Source organism: Megalobrama amblycephala, linkage group LG13, assembly GCF_018812025.1.
Source record: "Megalobrama amblycephala isolate DHTTF-2021 linkage group LG13, ASM1881202v1, whole genome shotgun sequence".
In the NCBI taxonomy this organism is placed as follows: domain Eukaryota; kingdom Metazoa; phylum Chordata; class Actinopteri; order Cypriniformes; family Xenocyprididae; genus Megalobrama; species Megalobrama amblycephala.
Genome location: NC_063056.1, coordinates 21,853,246 through 21,877,177, shown reverse-complemented (window position 1 = coordinate 21,877,177; position 23,932 = coordinate 21,853,246). Strand labels below are relative to the sequence as shown.

Below are 23,932 nucleotides of genomic sequence, written 5' to 3'. Positions count from 1 at the left end.
ATTTTACATCTGTAACTTGACGCATGTTTGAGCGACACCAGGTTTTCCAAAATAAAGAAGTAGGGTAGGACTTTATTTTATTCAGTTAGAATCCATGAGTCAATTTAGAGTTTATGTTCACTTTAAAAAAGGCTAAATATGCTGTACTACATAGTTTTTCAGCAAAAACACCAAGAAAATATGCATTTCTCCTCACATTTATTCAGCAATATCCATAACTATTACACAGTGATTACAATGGAAGTTTCATTCCTTGTCTTGCATTCAGGCCTTAAAACAAAACTACGTTTTCATAGCTGTGCAGAAATAACACTATAAGTGTAACTACTGTGTGAAACAACCTACAAATACTTTTTAGCTATGCCATGTCCTGTTTTCTACAGTGTGGCCATATTGTATGTCTTTGATATCGCATGAAGCAGTTGCACAAAAGAACAAAAACAAAAAGCAAACTGTTCACACACAAACTGCTGAATTACACTGTTTTATATAGTTACATTTCATTTTTTTAAGTGGATTTGATCCTAAATGACTGAATTATATTAATTGGCATTATATTTAAATTTACATTGCACTTGATTGGACTTCTATACAAACAATGTCGTCCCACCTTGGCACAGTGTGTCTCTCACTTCCAGACTTTGACAATGCCATCTCTAGAGGAGGTGACTATAAAGCCCTGGGTGGTCTGGAAAGTCGCAATATCAGTAATGATGTCGTGGTGGCCCACGGGAAGGGATTCTGGGCCACGGCGAGGCGTGTCCTCAGTGGATCCGCTCTTCTGCTTACTGTGGATCTCCTGGTGAGGTTGAAGAGAGGTAGGTGTGAAGATCAGCTAAATATAAGCATGCAGAAGCCAAAAATCTGATTGTAATGAGCTTCAGACCTGTACTACTTCTGTTCCTTCTATGATCTTGCGATTGTAGAACACAGAAGGGCAGTGAAGAGAGTCATTAGCACCGCCTGCGACGATGTATGACCTCTCAGGGTAGGCCAAATCCCAAAACCTGTAGATGTCATTTAGAACACACTCAAATTTATAACAAATTCAATATATGTTCATATGCACTCAGAACCAAACTTTTGCATCCAACTATATGATATTTGCTTGTGGAAATATTATGGCTGTGTCCGAAAGGGAGTGGGTTACGTATAAAGGTAAGTTCAAAAACAAATTCAACTGGAGATATTCAATGACTATATGGAATAAATATAGTTTGGAGTTGAAAAAAATGGCCAATTTTTAATTGATGTTCTTTAAACCGCACAAGAATTGTGTGAGTTCATAGGTGATCAAGAATACATATATCCAAACCTGCTCACTATCCTGCAGAGTTTAGCTCTAACTTGCCTTAACACACCTGCGAACACCTGGAAGTTTCTAGTATGCCTAGTGAGACCTTGATTAACTGGTTCAGGTGTGTTTAATTGGGGTTGAAGCTAAACTCTGTTGGACAGTGGCCCTCAAGGAGCAGTACTGGACATCCCTGATACAGACAAATCTGTGGATGCTGCCAGAGATTGACAGTCTGTATTTTTTACAATATATCTATTAACAAATCAACAGTGATTAGCTCAACAAATTAGCCACACCTGATTCTCATGTCAGATCCTGCTGTAAGTAGGAGAGGGTTGCCATCGGCAGGGCTGCAGTATATCCCATGTACACTGTGAGGAGAGGGCTGTGGAGGACAACAGAGTCCAGTATGATGACAGCAGGTAACTCAGATTGAATTTATTCATTATTGTGAATGTGTTTTGTGATGAAGAAGTGACTACATGCAACAACCTGCATCTCTGAAAGCGGAGGTGCAGAGCTGGCCCACAGGGTGAACTTCCTGTCTCCAGTCTCCATATCCCACATGGACACCTCATTGTTACCTTGGACAGCTGAAGAGAATGAGGAAAATCTTCATGAACATACTCTATATTATATATTTATAATCTATATATACATACAGTATACACTGAGAAAGATATGTAATATACTGTATGTGTGTTTTATAATAATTTTTTTTTTTTTTTAAGAAATTAATACTTTTATTTAGCAAGGATGCATTGAATTCTTCAAAAGTGACAGTAAAGTCTTGCATTGTTAGTTTATTTATTTAAAAAAATCCTCAAAATATTCAGCATCACAGGAATACATTAAATTTTAAAATATATTAAAAAAGAAAATCGGTATTTTATATTGAAAAAATATTTCAGAATATTACTGTTGTTACTGTATTTTCAATTATCACGTAAATGCAGCATTGGTGAGCTTAAGAGACTTTTCACCTGCAATGACAGAGGACTGGTAGAGTGGATGCATCAGCAAGCGTCTGATTCGAGCTCGGGCTGGGTGGGAGTGGCTGGAAATTGGTAGTTGAAACCGCATATCCCAGCATGCCATCGTGCCATTACTTGTACCTATGTCAGTAGGACATAAAATAAATCCAAGCTTGACAGAGCAAACCTAGTTTATCAATTGCTTTCATAGTCTAGGAATCTCCTGAAAGCCGCCTTCTGTAATTTGGGTTTTGATCAGCAGAATTTAATTTTGTTTGCATAATTGATCATTCATTTCCTGTTTATCACTGTAAAACTGCTTTGTAACAATCTGTATTGTATAAAGCGTTATATAAATAAAAGTGACTTGATGTTCTCAAGCACCACTAAACATCATCTACTGTAAGCTATGCAGCTATCTTACCCACACACAGCCAACACTGGTGCATGTCCACAGCAAAGGAAGTGATGAGGCCTAGGCGCAGGTCATGGCGGAGAGTCCAAGCATTGCTGTTGCTGCGGAGGTCCCAACCCACCAAAAAGCCATTCACAGTGGCGTAGGCTAGAACCGTCTGTGCCCCCGAGTTAAAGTGATGTACGTCCACCACACAGCCCTCATCCTTTGGATCCAAGAACCTGAAAGAGACTCAGTGACTCACTGATCTGACTGCTTGAGTGACACTGATCTGAGTGTGGTGCTCTTGATTTAATTATTTGTACTTTTGTATGGCAGCACACAAAGTCAGGAAGCTACAAGTGGAGTAAGTATTTACACACCTGGTCTGACAGGGCTGGACTTTGGGTGATTTGGGTGGCTTGTTTGCCTCAACTGCAAGAAGCTGGATGGAACCATTATCCGATGCGACAGCAAGGTAATGTGACCCCTGACAAAAGGTCAGTGTTTTCACGTGTCCTCCAATCCGAGAATACGTCAGCACAGACCTGAAACAATCACATTTTCGATCTTTCTGGTTCACATAACAGTAAAACAACAACTTAGAAAATGTATGTATGATGCAAAAGAGTCAAAATATTGACATTAAGATATTATATACCTTGTGGTGGTCGTCTTGCCCTCCATTTTCTGGCTGTCCCAGATCTTTACAGTTCCATCATTGGAGCATGTAGCAAAGATGGAGTGCTCGTCGGAGACTCGGATTCGGTTCACAGCGGATTTGTGCTCGTGGAGATGGGCCACTAGAAGACCTTTTGGATGCCACCCTGCAATGAAAAAGCTACAGTTAACAAAGTGGGAAAACTAGAAAAACGTCAAGCAACTCATAATCTAAAGTAGTTCAACTACAGTAAAGCCATTTTTTTCAAAAAGCAGTGTCTTTCAAAATATCTTTATGATATTGTTCATACTTTAATCAAAAGCATATTTTACTAGAACAAAATGATTTGGAAATACCTCAGGGTGAAAGCATCAAACAAAAGTATGGGGTTGATTTAAAAAAAGTGTTTTATTTAATTAATAAATAAATAAATAAATAAATATGGGGGGTGCTTATTAATTAAATTCAAAATGTTTGTTTTTATAATACATTTTTTTTTCTAGTTATGCCAAACTCTAAAATACTTAATTGGGCAAAAAGTCCTTAAAAATCCTTAAATTAAATTAAAATTAACTGGAGTAAAGAAACTTGAGAACCACTGCCCTATGTCAATTAATTTAGGTTTCTGTTAATAATATATTATATTATTATTATATATATATATATATATATATATATATATATATATATATATATATATATATATATATATATATATATATATATATGAGGAAATTTGGGCCTCTGAGGAAAGTTTGAGATCCTCTGATGTTATAAAACTGAGTCAAACAACATAATAATAATCCACTGCATTTGGCTAATTATTATAAAAAGATTTAAAATGCTGTGTCACAATTCAAATCAATAATTTTTTTTAACCATCTCATTTACATACAGTGGGTACGGAAAGTATTCAGACCCCCTTAAATTTTTCACTCTTTTATATTGCAGCCATTTGCTAAAATCATTTAAGTTCATTTTTTTCCTCATTAATGTACACACAGCACCCCATATTGACAGAAAAACAGAATTGTTGACATTTTTGAAGATTTATTAAAAAAGAAAAACTGAAATATCACATGGTCCATGATCACAAGTATTCAGACCCTTTGCTGTGACACTCATATTTAACTCAGGTGCTGTCCATTTCTTCTGATCATCCTTGAGATGGTTCTACACATTTGAGTCTTTGAGACTTCATTTGAGTCCAGCTGTGTTTGATTATACTGATTGAACTTGATTAGGAAAGCCACACACCTGTCTATATAAGAGCTTACAGTGCATGTCAGAGCAAATGAGAATCATGAGGTCAAAGGAACTGCCTGAAGAGCTCAGAGACAGAATTGTGGCAAGGCACAGATCTGGCCAAGGTTAAAAAAAAATTCTGCTGCACTTAAGGTTCCTAAGAGCACAGTGGCCTCCATAATCCTTAAATGGAAGACGTTTGGGATGACCAGAACCCTTCCTAGAGCTGTTCGTCCGGCCAAACTGAGCTATCGGGGGAGAAGAGCCTTGGTGAGAGAGGTAAAGAAGAACCCAAAGATCACTGTGGCTGAGCTCCAGAGATGCAGTCGGGAGATGGGAGAAAGTTGTAGAAAATCAATCATCACTGCAGCCCTCCACCAGTTGGGGCTTTATGGCAGAGTGGCCCAACGGAAGCCTCTCCTCAGTGCAAGACACATGAAAGCCTGCATGGAGTTTGCCAAGATGGTGAGAAATAAGATTCTCTGGTCTGATGAGGCCAAGATAGAACTTTTTGGCCATAATTATAAGCGGTTTGTGTGGAGAAAACCAGGCACTGCTCATCACCTGTCCGATACAGTCCCAACAGTGAAGCATGGTGGAGGCAGCATCATGCTGTGGGGGTGTTTTTCAGCTGCAGGGACAGGACGACTGGTTGCAATCGAGGGAAAGATGAATGCGGCCAAGTACAGGGATATCCTGGACAAAAACCTTCTCCAGAGTGCTCAGGACCTCAGACTGGGCCAAAGGTTTACCTTCCAACAAGACAATGACCCTAAGCACACAGCTAAAATAACAAAGGAGTGGCTTCACAATAACTCTGTGACTGTTCTTGAATGGCCCAGCCTTAGCCCTAACTTAAACCTAATTGAGCATCTCTGGAGAGACCTAAAAATGGCTGTCCACCAACGTTTACCATCCAACCTGACAGAACTGGAGAGAATCTGCAAGGAGGAATGGCAGAGGATCCCCAAATCCAGGTGTGAAAAACTTGTTGCATCTTTCCCAAAAAGACTCATGGCTGTATTAGATCAAAAGGGTGCTTCTACTAAATACTGAGCAAAGGGTCTGAATACTTAGGACCATGTGATATTTCAGTTTTTCTTTTTTAATAAATCTGCAAAAATGTCAACAATTCTGTGTTCTTCTGTCAATATGGGGTGCTGTGTGTACATTAATGAGGAAAAAAATGAACTTAAATGATTTTAGCAAATGGCTGCAATATAACAAAGAGTGAAACATTTAAGGGGGTCTGAATACTTTCGAACCCACTGTAATATGTGAAAAAGCTACTTTTAGTTGCCCATTCCCTAATTACGAAAATGTCTTTGCATTTTAAACAAATGAAAAATAACAAGAAGTCTACAAAAAGGTCAGCTGCAGCTGCTGATTTCAGTATGAGATCGAGCAAGCAAAGACTAGACAGCCACATGATATATTAGCGTGGGGACTGCTGTACCTGGCAGCGGAGGCCTGCTCTCCCACTCTGCGCTCTCCATCATCTGTTTGGCCATGCGCTCTGCATTGCATTGCTCTCTTTTCTGCTGCACCAGCTGTTGCAGCTCAGCCTTGCACGTGGTGATGCGCCGCTGGTACGTAGACGCTCCGGTTACGGACTGTACCACTTGAATGGTAGGGAGTGCTGTGGTTTTCCTGGGCTGCACGGATCCGGCCTCAGGCACCTGCGGTTGAAGAGCAACGGGGAGAGGTTTAAGATAAAGATTTTAGTCTTTTATCACCACCATTGAGGAACAACATATTAGTATTTTTAATCTAGGGAAAATCCAGGACATTCCCACATGTTTGTGTAATCATGACGGAAAATATCAGGTGACTGATATTCAAAGGCTTTACAGACTACAAAGCTGTAACATGGACAAATGCACACTAAGAAAGGTGTTGATGAAGAAAGGATGATGGACGAGAAGGAGAGAGGACAGAGAAAGAGAGCAGGGGAGGGATGATATAGCACACTGTCGGCTCAGCGGTCGACCTGGGCTGAGGATGGAACATGAGGGAGGTTAAGAGTCTGTGAGGAACTCTCAGATCGCAGGCGCTCTCCAGCCAGAGCTCCATTTGGCTCCCCACCACCGCTCGGAACTAGAACATTAGGTACCGTCGAGGGAGTCGCCGCCGAGCTGGGAGGGTCCAGAGAACCAAACATGCTCTTCCACTCTTCGTTCAAGTTGGAGTCCTGTTTCGTATGTTTGCGAGCTGCCAAAAGAGAAACAAAACAGACCTGTTTTAAATGTGGTTCTGATAAATGATACATTTCTGCTTTCTAAAACACTCTGCTCTCAGTTACAGTGTTAACATGCGAACTGACACATGAAAAAGAAATCAGGCAAAGGATTTAGTCAGTGCAGTGACACAGTACTTAAAAATCAAGTAATTTAATATTAGTTTAAAATATTATAGCAAACAGAATAAAATTTACTTCCCAAATACACTACAGTAAGTTGAGATCATTAACTCTCAGCAAATAAATCAGCAACATTTCAAACCACCTGCAACTTCTCAGTTTTACAAGTCCAGCTTCAATTTTTCGTTTTCGCACTAGCTCACTAGTAATTGTCTGAGGAATAATAATGCTTGCAATGCAATCAACTAATATTTCTCTACTTTCTAAATACAGCTCTAGTTTAAAACATTAGGAAAATTAAAAACATTTTGAAACTAGATATAAATGGGTATTTATCCATGGAAAATATATAACTGTCTTTATATTATAGGAAGGGGATCCCTTGCAAAGAGATCATCATATTCGGGGGTCCTTGGCATCAACCTTCCACCTTCTGCAATAATATTGCACTGCCACTAAGGAATCTATGAGAACAAATATATACATACTGTACACTATCATTCAAAAGTTTGGAGTCGTAAGATTTTTTTTTAATGTCTCTTATGCTCACCAAGACTGCATTTATTTGATCAATGTTGAAAACAATGTGTTGCTTTTTGTGGAAACCTGTTTTTGTCAGGATTCTTTGGTAAATAGAAAGTTCAAAAGAAAAGTATTTATAACAAATATCTTCAGTGACCCTTTTGCTTAATTGAACACATCCTTGCTGAATAAAAGTATTAATTTCTTTATGATTAATTCAATCCCATGGGTTGGTAACAAACTGACCGCAACAAAAAGCATATTTAGCCCACATGTGCTGCACTGCATCTATTCACATCACATCTGCCTGTTATTATGAATTCTCAGATCTAGCCGCACAAAAGCCTCTGAGTTAGTCAAAGTGAGTGATTATAACTTCAAACAGAGCTTAGCTGCTTGAGACCTAAACAATATACCAGAGGCAGAAGGGATGAAGTCTGTAAACAAACGAAAAAATATGAGTTAATTTTAAATGGTAAACCAACGACATGAGAAGCGTATATATCTTCAGTCAAACTAAAATGACCGCAGAAAGTGTGTCACCCACCTCTCTTGTCTTCAGACTCTTGCTTGGGCTTGATCAGGTCCACCTGTCGGCCAGTGATGCCCAGTGTACCGAGATCAATGACTCCACTGAGGGCTCCATCACTCAGGTGGCTCTGGTCTATGATGTTGGCTTTGGCCTTGTTGGACTTGAGCATGAAGTCTTTCAGAGCCAAGAGCTTGTCCTCCTCAGATTCCGTCATTCCCTGAAAGAAATCACATGATAATGGCTCAACATGACTTATTGTTCCTAAAATGACATTTCTATTAACCAATCATTACTCAGGGCTAGTTTTACAGTCAGGGCTATGGTTATTTCATAGAAAAGTTGTTCTAAAACTATATAAGTAATTATTTACTCATTAAAAACCTATAACTACAGTAGCAATCTTTTACATTTATGTAAACAAAACTACACAACTAGAAAAAACTATAAATAAATAATTAAAAATAAAATAGAACATAAATTTCTTTTCCTAACCTGTGAGAGAAGTTTCTTAAGGAGCTGTGCAATTGCGGGATCCTCAGGAATAGGGCATTCTGGGATGGAGCCATTGCGCTTTTTTTGGCGGAGTAACAGGTGTCTGAAGAGGCTTCCGATGTCTTTGGAACGCAGCGCGTAGTCAAAGATGGAGCGACTAACAGGCTCTTTCAGCACACTGAGCAACACAATCTCCTTATCGATCTGTCCACAGGCAGAAAAAAAAAAATTCAAGCCATAATAACTTACATTTCTGTCTGTTTGTCTGTCATATGAACTAGTTTTATGATAGTCTTCAATTACTTTTATTGCTGTATATGAAAATGTCAGCATATTCATCAAAAACTCACCTTTTATGTTCAGCGTAAACAGGAAATGCTACAAATAAGTTGCAACTAATATAATACACTAGATCTGAAGACCACACTAATGTAACCTCACCTGTATAATCGGCTGTGTGATAAAGGGGTTGAGATGGGGCATAAGTTTGCAGTAGACATCAGCAATGTTTAAGTGCTGAGCGACAACAGTGATGAAACCCACGGCTCCATAGCGGATCCACAGATTGGGGTGACACAAGAAAGGAGCTGTGGGATAGTAACATTTTAAATAATAAATGATATAATAATTACGAAGCACATTATACAGTGGACTATAAATGAACAGAGTTTTTCTGACCAATATCACTGACGAACTCGTAGATGTGAGGCTTCTGCAATAGCCCCAGCTGACACATGCAAGTGAGAGCATTGAGAGCTTTATAAATGACAAACTCCTCAGCGTCACTCAGGCCTTGCTGCAGAAGAGGTTTGAGGATGGAGGAACTCTGCCAGCCCACATATGCTGCTACACCTGCAGAGAGGAGGAGATTTGGTTACCATGTTGCGAGAGACTATCTTTATATATTATATGAAGTGACTGTGGTGGCAACTTTCCTACTATGCTGTCAAAGAAAGCTCCACGGAGGTGCCAGTCATTCTTGTCGTTGAGGAAGGTGATCATGTGGGAGAGGAGGACATCGTTGGCTTTCTGTCTGCCGAAGAACACGCAGAGGCGCGTGATGCCGTTCTCCATCAGTGTCTGTTTGACGATGTTCTCAGGGTCGCTCAGTAAAGTCACCACCTTCTGCTGAACCATCTCATGCAAGGCCTGCAGCTCTTTGGACAATAGATGGATCATATCCACAGCGTTTTAATGATATCGTAAAAAAATCTTTTCATGCAAAGTGGGATCTCACATTTACCTGAATCATAGTTTTCATTGGGGTGAAGAGTTTCTTCTGTGTCCTCTCCATTGAGGTCTTGTTCAGAGCTCAAATTATTCTCCTGCACCAGCTCCAGAAAACGCAGTGCTGTCTCAGCCAAGTGTGCTATGTTCTCTATAAATATAATATAATATAATAATATATCATGCACTACTGTTCAAAAGTTTACAGTCAAGATTTTGCTCACCAAGGCAGCATTTACTTGATCAAAAACACAGTAAAACACTAATATTGTGAAATATTACAAATTAAAATAACTCTTTTTTTCTATGTTAATATATTTTAAAATGTAATTTATTCCTGAGATGGCTAAATTTTCAGCATCATTACTCCAGTCTTTAGTGTCACATCATTCTTCTGAAATCATTATAATATACTTATTTGGTGCTCATAAAATATTTCTTATTATCATCAAGTTGAAAACTGCTGCTTAATATTGTTTTCAAAAAATTTTACAGACCCCAAACTTTTGAACATTAATATAATAATATAATGTAATATATATTTAAGTCAATATGAAATGGCTTTCATGATCCATTGTACCTTCATTAAAACCAGAAACTTATTAGACCGTGAAAACTATTTACACATTTAGAAAGCAGAAAATTTAGACAATTTACTCCAGAGATTTCTAGCTCTAGCATACCTGCATAAGCAAGTCTGACAATCGTGGCTTCATCTTGAGCCAAGTGGGCAATCCCAGGTAAAATGTATTCTGGGTAGATATTGACATCATTGCGAGGAACCTCCTTGACTAGCGCCAGCACTTTAGTCAGTGTGCGAACAGCCTCGGCCCTGACACGCGGCATTGAGTCATTGCAGAAATGCAGCAAGTACGGTGTGATCCTGTCCAGCAGAATCTCCACATTTAGCCGGCCTGCCAGATGAAGGATCAGCTCCAGAGCTGCCAGTTTGGAGTCGCAAAAACGCAGCGTCTGCAGGCAGGATGTAATCACTGACACCAGCACCACCAACCCTTGCTCCTTGGATGAAATAAGCTCCTGAGATGCCTTCTCCTGCTTTTCAGCCTTCCCCGTCTGCCCGCTACTGCACAGGTTATTGAGGATGTTCTCCAGGTTCTTACGGATCACCAACACCCTTTCGTCAGCAGACTGGAAGGTCTCCTTGGCAAACTGGGCCATGTAGGGCTGAAGGAAGGTGTAGAAGATTTCTGGGAAAGCTTTGCCTCGCTGCTGCTTCAGGTATTCTTCAGCTGTCAGGCGCTTTTCCGGCTCTCGCTGCACCATTTGTGCTACCTGCATAAAGTGGATGAAATTATATAGGGTACTAGTATCATATTATTTATTAATTATTGTCGAGTCAGTAAGATTTTGTCTAAAAGAAATTAATACTTTTATTCAAAAAGGATGCATTAATTTGATCAAAACTGACAGTAAAGACTAATGTTTCTATTTCACATAAATACTGTTCTTTTGAACTTCTATTCATCAAAGAATCTTGAAAAAATGTATATTAAGCAGCACAACTGTTTTCAGCATTGATAATAATAAGAAATGTTCTTAAGCACCAAATCAGCATATTAGATTGATTTCTTGATTGATTCTTGAAGGCTGAGTGATTAGCTTTACCAACACAGGAATAAACTGCATTTTAAAATATATTAAAATAGAAAAGAGCCATTTTAAATTGTAATAATATTTCATAATATTACTGTTTTACTGTATTTTTGATCAAATAAATGCAGCTTCGGTGAGAATAAATGACTTATTTCAAAAACATTTAAAAATCTTACTGACCTCAAACTTTTGCATGGTAGTTTATAAGTTTGTAAAACTTATAAACTAAAAATCTCTAAAATCTCAAATGAATAGAAATTCTACCAGTTCTCTAATACTGTGATCCTCAATTTTCATCAGCACTTGTTCAGTCTGGAAATGTCCTTTACGGTAAGCCAGCAGTTGTGAGAGGTCGAAGAGCGGGACGCCCTCTGTGAACAATTCTGCAATCACACAACCTAACAAAAGAAAATGAAAAAAGAAAGGTCTTTGAAAAATATTTCATATATTATACAGCACCCTCTTTAAGAAAACAGAAAACAATATAATGGATACCAGCTGAGAAGATGTCCATGGGCTGTTTGAGTTCTCCCCTGGTTCTTTGGCTATTGCTTGAGAGATCCACAAGCGGTGTTGTCTGGTCACTTTCGGTGGCAAACATGCTGCCATCCACAAACCTCTCCGGAGCAATGTAGCACGTTCTCCTTCTGGATGTGTCGAAGAAGTAGTTGAAATCTGCAGGGTTGTCTTCAGGCAAGTATGTGGGTTTAAAACTAGCAAAGTCTGTGAGAAGCACCCAATTCCAGCTTGTCACCATAACATTCTCTGTTTTAATGTCACCATGACGCACGCCAGATTTATGGGCCTGGTCCACGGCATTGAGGAGCTGGAAGGCAATCCACTTCTTCTCCACGTTGTTGAGAAACGGCCGAGTACTGATACGGTCATACAAGTTATCTCGAACATACTGCCGAAACAGTATGGCTGCTTTTTCAGTAAGTGTGGCTTTTTGAAAAGGCAGACAGTTCTGACAGGAGTGAAGTCTTATTTTCAGCTCCTCTAGCTCTTGCTTGTAGCTGGTCAGGGGCAGAGAGGGGTCCTGGATCGCAAAGACCTTAACCACAACCAATCCTTCCCTATGTTTCGCCCGGGCCACTTTGAAAAATCGTGTACTGCCCAGACTTTTGTCGTATTCATAATCATGGATGTCAGAAAAGTAACTGTCCACTGAAAGTATCTGTGATGGAGCAATTCCAGCCAGCTGGTTCCCCATCTCACTGGATCAGAGATGGTTGTCCCAAAAGACAAATCTATTCCTATGATAGATAGATAGATAGATAGATAGATAGATAGATAGATAGATAGATAGATAGATAGATCTACAGTTTATTACAAAAATCTACTTTTCTTAAAATGATTACTTATAATTATCTGCAATTACAGTAAATACTTGAAGATTATTTATGGCAAAACTTTTGAAATCCAATATAGAGTCTTTTCACATCATACAGTGTCATGAGATATGAAATGCTGCATCATATCTGTTAGCAAAACTAGCTAGAAAATTTAACTCAAATATTTACATTATTGGCATTTTCTATCCATTTAAACTACTAGTTTTAACGTAATATGTCAAATACATGTGGGTATATAGTGTTTGTTTATAGCACTGATGTAAAAATAAACGGTTGTTTACCTGATTCTTTGAGCCCCCAGCGCGCTGTCAACTGACCGACTGGTTAACTACAGTTATTTTCTTCCACTTTAAATAAAAAAACATTCTACATTTTGCCTACGTAAAAACGAACAATACTAGCAAAAATGTCAAATCATACAAACGGTACAATAAACAGACATTTACATTAAAGAACCGCTCCGTTTGTTATGTCTTAAGAGTGAGCTAGATGTGTGCGTCTCCAATTGCTGATCTGAGATCTGTTCGTCAGCTCATGCGCGACACGCTATTGGATGAGAAGTTTGCCTTGACTGATCTCAGATCAGCCGGCAAACCGGAAACCGGAAGAAATCATTCAGGATTTTCGGACTTTAGTTGTAGAGTCATTTCAGTGCGTCGGAGGCTTTACTGAGTCTGACTTCACTAATTTGTTTGCATGATTTTGACATTGTTGCAACACGTTTTGTCCCTCTAAAAAGGCATTTTTTCTTTTGACGTTATGGCGCTGCTCAGAGGACTGACCGTGTTTAATAGAGTTTTAACTCCAAACAAGTGTTTAACACCAGCTCGAGTAAGAATTTTATTTTGTGCATGCATCAAATTGCAATTTAGTTTCAAAACCTCATAAGCTGCAACCAAGACAAATAATTTATATCTGGAACTTTTAGTTATATAAAATATAGGCTACGTTTTTAACAGCATTTTAGGGAATTTAATTTTAAATAGCTTGTGCAGTAAAACTTTTTAAATTGTTATACTGAATTATTTACACTGAATGTGAAAATCATGCCTTTCAAACATGATTTAGGCTATATTTGAGACGTGTTTCATTATTTATAGTGTGTATTTCCCAAAATGCATAGTTTAAGCAGTAAGTACTTTATACTGTCATTGTCCTTATGACCTTTCACCCAGTTTTTATTGTCTGAATAAATAAAATGACCCTCTTTGCACCCTTTAACAGTTGTTTGGAAATGGGACAAACACTTTATACCAGAGTGGTTCTCAAGCTAGATTCTTCCCACCTTCTGAAAGTGTTATGCTTCTCCCAGGAACTTACAAAAACAAAGTGGCCTTCATCACTGGAGGAGGAACAGGACTCGGAAAAGCCATGACCACTGCTCTGTCTTCACTGGGAGCAGAGTGTGTGATAGCCAGCAGGTTAGTTAACCCTCTCATAAGATCATCAATAAAGTATTACGCAGCACAACTTTTTCCAATATTGATAATAATAAGAAATGTTTTTTGAGCACCAAATTATCATATTAGAATGATTTCTGAAGAATCGTGTGACACTGAAGACTGGAGTAATGATGCTGAAAGTTCAGCTTTGCCATCACAGGAATAAATTACATTTTAAAATATATTAAAATAGAAAATGGTTATTTTAAATTGTAATAATATTTCTGTCTATGTTAAAGTAACAATGCAGCCTTGGTGAGAATAACAGGCTTTCAAAAACACTAAAATACTTAATGGTGTTTGTAGGTCTTTTAGTAACTAAATAATCGTTAACCCTGCAAACAAAGCCAAAAGCTTAATGTTGAATTTGACTGATTATTCATGTTAAAATAATCGTGTTAAATCTCCTGTTGTCACTTCCAGAAATCTTGATGTTTTGAAGAAAACAGCAGAGGAAATCTCACAACAGACAGGGAACAAGGTACCTCTGCCTTAGAAAGTCTATGCAAACAATGTCATGTTTATGGTGAAGAACTCATTTTCATCCTTCTAGAGTTTGATAAATGTGTTAATGTTTCAGGTCCATGCCGTCCAGTGTAATGTTCGAGACCCTGCTTCAGTGGAAGCTGCTGTTGACCAGCTTGTCAATGATGTCGGCCTGCCTGATGTAGGTTTAGGTCTCCGTCTTAACAGCAGCAAGTGATACAATAGATTCCACACAAAACTCTTTCTGATATGCGTTGGGATTCTGTTTGCCATCCCACAGGTGGTGATAAACAATGCCGCTGGAAACTTCATCTCTCCTTCAGAGAAGCTCTCTCCCAATGCCTGGAGAACCATCACTGACATAGTGTTGAACGGCACTGCTTATGTCACGCTAGACATAGGAAAACGCCTTATCAAAGCTGAGAAAGGTGATTATTTTTCAACTTTTAATTATGAATGAAAGATCTGCATATATATAGTATGCCAGTTGTTGGTCCTGGAGTAACCTCAGCACTGCAAATTTTTGGTGTCTCTTTTATCTGACGTACTTATCTCAGATCTTACGCTTTGTCTGAAATTGCCCCCTATACCCTTAAATAGTGGACGTTATCGAGTGCACTCACGCAATCCCATAATGCACCACAATAACGAGTGTACTGCTGGTCCAATCTGGGTACAGTGTAATATCATACAGGTATAAATTCCTTTTTAATTATTCAATTGTTTAATTAAGGTTTATACATGCTAGTTTCCATGACAGAGTTCAAGATAAATCTGTTCATTACTACTGGATCTGCTAGTTTATGTTGCAAATGATTATTAAACAGCAAGAACAAACTATGCAAAAGTGGCAGCCCTTCCGGCAGACTCAGACTCCGAATTTGCTCACTTATTTTCATTCACTCCTTTAAGTGGACTATATTAGTGGACTAATGTAGGGAATAGTGAATGAGGGTATGTAGGGGGCAATTTCAAACACAGCCTTGGAGTCTTTACTAACGATCTGATGAGTTAGGCAGACATCTAAAATGTGCAGTTCTGGGGGTATTCCAGGACTAGGGTTGGGAACCAGTGTAGTATGCAACACTATTACAAACAGTAGAGCATGGTGCTTGATTCCCAGGGAATGAGTGATCTGATAAAAAATGTGTACCTGAAAGTCCCTTTGGATAAAAAATGATGCCAAATGCATAAATGTAAATGGTTGGATTGGTTGGTTGGAAGTGGTTGATTTTGAGTACACTAGAGGGCAGTAAGTGCAAAACATCCCATAGAGTGCTCAAGTCACTGATAATCTGTGCTATTTCTGATATAATTTAAAAAAAAGGCTTTATCAATCAAATATGTGAAATTAATTGTGTTTGCCATAAGTGTGTAAAAAGCAAAAATTATGTGAAAGTACATGCCCTTGTATCAGGAGCTGGACTTTCCTTCAAATTTATTTAATTACAGTTTTTCTCCATTGGTTTGGCTCATTTCTTGAAACAGAAATTACATTCTCAAAACAACATGGACAAAGCTCCAAATCACTTGGCAATTGTTCACAACAGAATTGCTTTTCTCATTCATTTCATCAAATTGCAAATGTCTAAGTACATGTCTGAATGTCTCAGTACATCTTTGCAAATGATTAAGTACAGGTAGCCTACATTTAGCACAATTTCCAAGAGAATAGATCTTGTTGATTTAAACTGATTGTTGATTCTCAGTCTAATGGTTGTTCGCTCCAAAACGTGTCAGCGTCATTTCATTGTATAAGTCATCACGTGCACAATAGTCTGTTCAATTGTCAAAATTAGTCAAGAACATAATTACCATGAATACCATATATGAATCCTTGGAACATTTGATAAATTTATTACAGCAATTGACAGTCAGGTGAAACTAGAACTTGACTAACGAAGGAGCTTTATTTACTGCACTGTAGGATGTAATTAATTTTCATTGTTTTTTGTTTGTGCTTTTATATTACAGTAAATTATGCTGTATACATTTTGTTTTTACTCTGATGTATGGAAGTTACTTTATGTGTGTGAATGATAATGGTTACAATTTCCTTGGCAGTATGAGTGCAATGTGTGAGGTCAAACCTTGGAGGCTACTCTTACCCTAAAATCCTATTTCTTTTTTCAGTTTTATACACAATTGTATTCTGTTAGCTAGACAAAAAACAGTACAGTAACCATTGTCAATGAAGGACTGGGCTAAGACTGAAAGGTGGACATGAGGGATATTTCAATGGTCCTCTGCCATAGTGATAAAACATCTAAACATTTTGACTTGCAGTGCTTACACAATGCCAAAGGGACGAAGCATTTTGGGGGCACTGACTGTTTAAATGAGAAGGAAATTTAGTTTTGACACGAGTGAACTGTTTTGGGAGAGATATGAGCTTTTGCAAGTGAGCTATAGTGTTGTGCTGAACTGTAAGACTGTTTTGCCAAATGATCTTAGAGTTTTGAGAATGTAATTTCTGTTTCAAGAAATGAGCCAAACCAATGGAGAAAAACTGTAAAATGCACATATAGTCACAAAACTACCCAATTTTCCAAAGTGCTGTCCATGTAAACATGGTAAGCAATGAAATTACATCATCAATGCATAACCAGAAGTCCATCAATCTAGAAATGTAGTCCCATTCAGGCAATTGTTTTTTTTTTTTTTTAAATAAGAATTTATATAAGAACAAAATTTCCAGTTGTACATTTCTGTTCTTAGACCATCAACAATGACTGTCATCTCAATGCCATACTTGTAAGATCATAACAGTACAAGATTTTTGTTTTGAGGGACACATCAGAATTAACAATAGACATAAATAGAGAACCCAGAACATTTCATAACTTTTAAAAGGTAGAGTAAAAACAATTAAACCCTTGTGCAGTCTTCATTTGGGAAGTACACTCAGGGTCTTCGGGGTCTCCACAGACCCCAGGCAACAAAATGCAATTTTGTAACAAAATGCTTGTTTTTTTTAAACAAATGTAATTTTACTCTGTTTATTAATGTTTTTACTCCATGGAGTATTTATCTTATTTTTTAAATTTATATAAATAAATTAAAAAATATTTTTTAAAATAGGTTTTTATACAAAAACAGCTTTTTATGTAAAATTCACTTTATAAAAGACCCACATTTCTAAATTTCATTCATGGGGATAACATGGATAATTTGACATGGTTTAGTGTATGATTTTTGCCCATCTTTTGGAAAATGCAGTTATAAAAGTAAAAAAACTATCATTTTTACCAGTAAATGCTGTAGAGCTCCACTATTTGCTATGTGCTATTTGACTGACTGAAGGATGTCTTTTCACAAGTATTTTTCAGTTGGATTCATATCTAAATATTCTGAAATCACAATTATAACAATAAAGGCTACTTTTTGTCAAAGTTTAGTATTTTTTGTACTGAAAAAAATCAGTTTTTCAATATTGTTACATTATGATGAGACCCCGCTTAGAAATTTGACAAAATTCATCCTCAAAATCAACATTTTTGAAAAACTTTTTTTTTTTCAGTACAAAAAAATGCAAAACTTTGACAAAAAGTAATTTTTATTGTCTTTTATTGTCATAATTGTGATTTCATAATATTTAGATAAATCCAACTGAAAAATACTTGTGAAAAGATGTCTTTCAGTCAGTCAAATAACACATAGCAAATAGTGGAGCTCTGCAGCCATCTAGTGGTAAAAGTGATATTTTTTTACTTTTAAAACTGCATTTTCTAAAAGATGGGCAAAAATCTTACACTAAACCATGTCAAATTATCCATGCTATCCCCATGAATGAAAGTTAGAAATGTGGGTCTTTTATAAAGTAAATTTTACATAATAAGCTGTTTTTGTATAAAAAATATGTATTTATTTATTTATATAAATTATAAAAAGATATGACAAATCCTTCAAAAACTGCACAAATATGAAGTAAAAACATTAATAAACAGAGTAAAATTACATTTGTTTCTTAAAAAACAATTATTTTGTTACAAAATTACATTTTGTTGCCTGGGGTCTGTGGAGACCCCGAAGACCCTGAGTGTGACCCTTTTTTTCACACTAACATAAAAACAAGATATCACTCCAATTTTTTTTTCTTTGTAGATCTAGAAAGTGTTAAAAACTGTACAAAGTTTCATGTCATTTGGACAAAGAGAACTTTTTTTTTTATTTGAGCAAACGTCGTTTGGGGTCTGTGCAAGCCCCAAAGACCCTATAAGGGTTAAATAAATTAATACTTTTATTAAGCAAGGATGAATTTAGTTGATCAAAAGTGACAGTAAAGACATTTATAACATAAAAAAAAAAAATTTTAGATTACAAATAAATGTTGTTCTTTTGAATAAGGATCGTGTGACGCATATGAAGACTAGAGTAATGGTGAAGACTACAGTAATGGCAGCTGAAAATTCAGATTTGGAATAAATTGCATTTTAAAATAGATTAAAATTGAAAATTGTATAATATTTCACAATATTACTGCATTGTATTGAACACTGTAATGTATTTTGAATGTTTTTTTTTTTTTATTATTTATTTTATTTGCATATGTCTCTTATGCCTTGGTGAGCAAAACATCATCTTACTGAACCCAAACTTTTTATTGTTCTGTAAGTTACATTGTGGCCAATCCTTTTATAGTGTGATGAACTGAAATGTGGAAAACTCAGACTGGCCAAACTAAGTTGTCCAGATGATCCACATTTGTTGTCTTGATGCTTCTGCAGTAATGAAGTTGCCTGTGGCTTCCTGCACATTCCATGAACAATGCTTTTGGGAAAGTGGCATAAAAAAGTTGTCAAAATGTGGGATTTGTTTTGCTAATCAAGCTTGTTTTGTAATGGGCTAATTTATGTGTATTCACGCCGTTTTCTGCTCTCTTTGTTTTTCGTTATGATAACAGCTTTTGGCTGTAACAAGTAAGCTGCAGCATAATTACTTGTGTAAATTAAAACATCATGTATATTTGCTGAATTTTGCAATGATAAGACCCAAGTATGTGTGTGAGTAAGATGACAACTAGCAAGATAAGATCATTATCATTGCCTCAGTCACATTTGTGTGTTTGTTGGGTGAATTTGATGAATTAGCTGCTCAAGATTCAGACATCCAGCCTCTCACCTGATTATTTTGACCTCTTTCTGCTTCCTTGAACATGGTGATTACAGACTGTTCAATTACTCCATTAACTCTAAGTGCAAAGATATTATATTACTGATAACAAGTCTGACCTTGACAACTCAGTGTGTTTATTGTATTTTCATTTCTATTTCAGTTATATATGATCATGTCATGTTGTCACAGGTGATCTGCAGCCTAGTTTAATCTCATTTGAAGCACCAGAAACTGATAATCTTGTTGAATTTATAAAGGTGCTGCTTTTCTGGCCATCACCACTATCTATGCCGAGAGTGGCTCAGGATTTGTTGTGCCAAGTGCTGCGGCTAAATCTGGAGTGGAGAAGCTGTGCACGTATGTGTTACACTACAGACACCTTTTTAGGTTAGGTTTTTAGGTAATTCTCCTGGCAAATCAGGTCCCCCTGTCAAATGGCTTTCTAATATATTCTTGAAGGGCTGCATATATTATCATAATAAAGGTGCAGTGTGCTGTGTTTCATTCACATTTGAATTGTAAAATGGGGATCATGATCCTCTCCCCTTAAGGAGTGTTAACTATGCTGGAAATACAATAGGGAGAGGTGGACAGCACACTATCTAACTGATGATTTAGATCAGCAGCTCGTTAATAATATCTCTGCTTACATGTTTAGTTCACTGAGAGGATTTACTTTAAATAAAACATTTTTATCCTTTCATTTGAAGACTGAAATGAGGAGCTCAGTTAAACCAAACACATCTTATTTCTTACTTTGCATACAGTATAAACACCATATATATTTATTTATATATTATGCTTTTTAAAAGTGATGATCAGAGATAATCTTTATTCCATAAGAAGTTGCTTGTCTGAATCAATTGCCTTGCCTTAAAAAATCATTACAAATTAGAGTGAAAGTTTAAAGTAAAAAAACAAAACAAAACAGTTCTTTTTTTAGAAAAAATTAAGGGTAATGCTTTACAATAAGGTCTCGTTTGTTAAAATTATGTATTAACTAACATGAACTAACAATGAGCATGTAACAGTATTAATCTTTGTTAATGTTCAGTTGTTCATTGTTTGTTCACATTGCATTAACTTATGTTAACAAATACAACTTTTGATTTGAATAATGTATTAGTAATTGTTGAATTCAACATTAACTAAGATTAATATGCTGTAGAAATATTGTTCAGTCTTAGTTAACTAATGTTAACTAATGAATCTTATTGTAAAGTGTTACCAATTTAAGATATATTTCTTAGCATTTGGTATGATTAGTGAGTAATAAATACTGCAGAATCATATATCTTAAATATTGTATTATTATTATATAATAAAATACAAATACTGCATATGTTTTTAATGTGGTTTCCATTTTAGGTCCTACGGTAATTGTATACAGGATTTAGACTCTACAAAAATATCTGTTGCTTAATTGGAAAGTGTCCACATAATTACTGATTGTCTGATTTGAAGCGTGTTCCATACATTCTGTACATAAGATCTCCTGAGCCTTAACAGCCCTTTGATTGCATTTTCCTTGGCTTGACCGTGAGCCACCATGTTTGTTATTGCTTCCCCTGTGTGATAAACCTAATGGAAAAGGGTCAGTCTCAGAGAGATAATTACACTAGAAGCAGTAGTGGCAATGTCTGATAGATAGGATGACCAGATATCCCCAAAAAGTGGCACAAATCCGAGCATGTGTAAAAGGTCTGACTGATTCTCTCTACCAACAGGTCTCTGGCAGCAGAGTGGGGCAGATACGGCATGAGATTCAATGTTATTCAACCAGGACCAATCAAAACCAAGGTAGTGTGCATGTTTTTAAGTTGTTCTTCTCTGAAAATGTTGTCACCCACCCATGAATCACACTTTCTAGTCGAATCTTTTCAATAAAAACCAGTCAGAATGATCTGTTCACAAATCAGACCAATTCAGTTCTCGAGTTCAATTTACTGACTCAATCCAGTTTGGATTATTTTCTATCTTTAAATCTTTAGTTTTCCAAACATTATAATCCATATGGAAAGAGCTTTACAGTGACTCGTCCAGTATCTTTCTGAAGGGTGCGTTTAGCAGACTGGATCCCACTGGCCGGTTTGAGAAGTCGATGTTCGAGAAGATACCCGTAGGTCGTCTGGGCTCTCCTGGAGAGATCGCCAACCTTGCCGCCTACCTCTGCAGCGACTACGCCAGCTGGGTATCAGGCGCGGTGAGTTCGATGACCTTGCATGAAAAGGGCTTCGCCTCTCTGGGCAAGAGCTTACCTAGAATCTTCCCCATAGGGCCTCTCCATTTACAGCCAAATGGAAACGGAGCCAAGGGCACAACCTACACCTCTCTTTCCCTCTGTGATTGGTAGCAGAGGGAATTTTGTGAAAAATTAGGGGAAAAAATAGTGCTCCAGAGATCAATATGGAATTATATGGTCCGGCATTACTGTAATGGCTCTATACTTAGAAAGTTAAGGAGCCCTGACAGGGAAGCTAATATGTTTTTCACAGTGAAAGACAAATTTCCAGCTTTAACAGCTCCTCTGTCCTCACAGATCATTCGAATGGATGGTGGCGAATATGTCTCCTCGGCTGGCGAGTTCAATGGTCTGAAGGAGGTGAATTTTTTTTTTTTTTTTTTTTAACTCAATCAGATATTTACAATGGGGAGTTTTCATTACTTTATTTATTATATGTTTACCTTGATTTTATGTGACAGGTCACAAAGGAGGAATGGGCCATGATGGAATCAATGATCAGAAGCACAAAGGGATCGTAAACCTCTAAAACTGCTGTAACACTGCACTAATGACAGTCCTAATCTCAATCTCCCATTGTAACAGAGAACGATCAATTGAAATATGGTTTGTAGATTGTATAAATTGAGACTTAAGTTGTCCTGGCACATACAAATATTTGTTCTGTGACACGTTTATTGTGGGCTGTAAGGAATTGTTGTTTGGAGTATTAGAGCCATACTGAATTAAAAAATGTTTTTTAAATTTTTGTTTGCTTTTTGACATTTAAGTTGGCCTGTCTGCCATTTCTGCCTTTAAATATCCATTGTAACAATGAAAATTACATTCTGTAGGCTGTAAACATGTAGATTTACATATTTAACCTACATGTTGCCCCAATATGCTTCAATAGGCTCCAGCATCCCTGCGACCATGGTGAACGTTACAACTCTGTATGGTCGCAGGGTCACCATGATTTTGTTCCTAGATCAACATATTTTTTTTGATCCTGGAACAACATTTGTCCCTCAACCAGGTTTGAGGGACAAGTTTACAGTTGATGTCAAGTTTAGGCTTAGAATCAGGGTTAGGTGCTTCTACATCAGTGTTATTCACCTATCTTTTCCCTCTGGTTTTATGGATACGTTATGGGTTGGGTTAGGTTTAGGGATAGGACTATGTTTTCGGACAGGAATGTTGATCTAGGAAAATTTCTTACTTGGCAAAATCGCGGTGACCCTGCGACCATACAGATTATAATTGGTTTGAAGAGTAGAAGGGTGGAAGGATGGATACTGCCTTGTTTTGATAAAGCCCACAAAGATTCCTACAAATATCACGTTTAAAGAATGTATTTTCTCTATCCTTTTGTGAGCACAAGCGTTGGAAGTCTTATAATAACTTTCAACTGCCTTATAATGATGAAGTAGAAATGACAATTTGGTGTACATTACATTGTTTCATGCTTAAAAATTAATTTAGTCAAATACAGAATAAATTCTGCATTATTTCTTGCTTTATTCTTGGTTAAATACCAATTAGAGGATAAAAAAACTAAATAAATGAGGGAAATAAATTTTAATTGCTTTTTATTTCTGGAGTTTTTTTTATTATTATTATTATTATTGAAAGTGATTTTTTTTAATCAGGTTTCATTTAAAATGACCAGTGAAAATTACTCCAGTCTCCATATTCCTTTTTTTCTGCCCTTTTATTCATTTTAGTAGTTCTCAGTTTAGATTATATTACAGCTTGTGGTGGTGCAAAAGCATTTTTTGCTCTTGACAGCATCTGAGAGTGCAGTACATTAAAAACAAACAAACAAACAAACAAAAAAACATGGTTTTCCTCATGGAAACAATGCTTTTCCTCATGGAAAACATAATATTTCTTGTTGGCCTGCTTTTGTTTATAGTATGTAATGAATTATAATGCTTGTGTAATATTGTAAAATATTATTACATTTTAAAATAACTTTTCTTTTTAGTATTTTTAA

General features: G+C 36.9%; 2 protein-coding genes across 6 annotated transcripts; one reads left to right on the top strand and one right to left on the bottom strand.

Moving 5' to 3' along the window:
• Positions 1–181: 181 nt before the first annotated feature.
• Positions 182–13,194, bottom strand: pik3r4 (phosphoinositide-3-kinase, regulatory subunit 4). 4 transcript variants are annotated; one of them, XM_048152483.1, is made up of 21 exons: positions 12,954–13,194; positions 11,813–12,573; positions 11,582–11,715; positions 10,387–10,996; positions 9,720–9,854; positions 9,412–9,633; positions 9,155–9,328; positions 8,918–9,063; positions 8,477–8,680; positions 8,000–8,201; positions 7,869–7,889; positions 6,562–6,782; positions 6,028–6,250; positions 3,327–3,492; positions 3,049–3,213; positions 2,696–2,907; positions 2,281–2,412; positions 1,790–1,890; positions 1,594–1,682; positions 887–1,007; positions 182–799 (listed from the first exon to the last, which is right to left on the bottom strand). In XM_048152483.1, exons 2-21 carry the CDS (start codon positions 12,528–12,530, stop codon positions 629–631), a joined length of 4,167 nt encoding a protein of 1,388 aa, XP_048008440.1. In that variant the 5' UTR covers positions 12,531–12,573; positions 12,954–13,194; the 3' UTR covers positions 182–628. The 4 variants fall into 4 exon arrangements, with proteins under 4 accessions (XP_048008440.1, XP_048008442.1, XP_048008441.1 ...); XM_048152485.1 differs by having other exon boundaries at positions 6,685–6,782; XM_048152484.1 differs by lacking the exon at positions 7,869–7,889.
• decr1 (2,4-dienoyl CoA reductase 1, mitochondrial) lies at positions 1,585–22,701 on the top strand. 2 transcript variants are annotated; one of them, XM_048152489.1, is made up of 10 exons: positions 1,585–1,719; positions 13,985–14,093; positions 14,538–14,595; positions 14,695–14,781; positions 14,881–15,028; positions 19,973–20,072; positions 21,443–21,515; positions 21,772–21,918; positions 22,255–22,317; positions 22,419–22,701. In XM_048152489.1, the coding sequence occupies exons 1-10, from the start codon at positions 1,662–1,664 to the stop codon at positions 22,476–22,478; spliced, it is 903 nt and encodes a 300-aa protein (XP_048008446.1). In that variant the 5' UTR covers positions 1,585–1,661; the 3' UTR covers positions 22,479–22,701. The 2 variants fall into 2 exon arrangements, with proteins under 2 accessions (XP_048008446.1, XP_048008445.1); XM_048152488.1 differs by lacking the exon at positions 1,585–1,719 and adding an exon at positions 13,299–13,503 and having other exon boundaries at positions 13,897–14,093.
• The last annotated feature ends 1,231 nt before the right edge of the window (positions 22,702–23,932 follow it).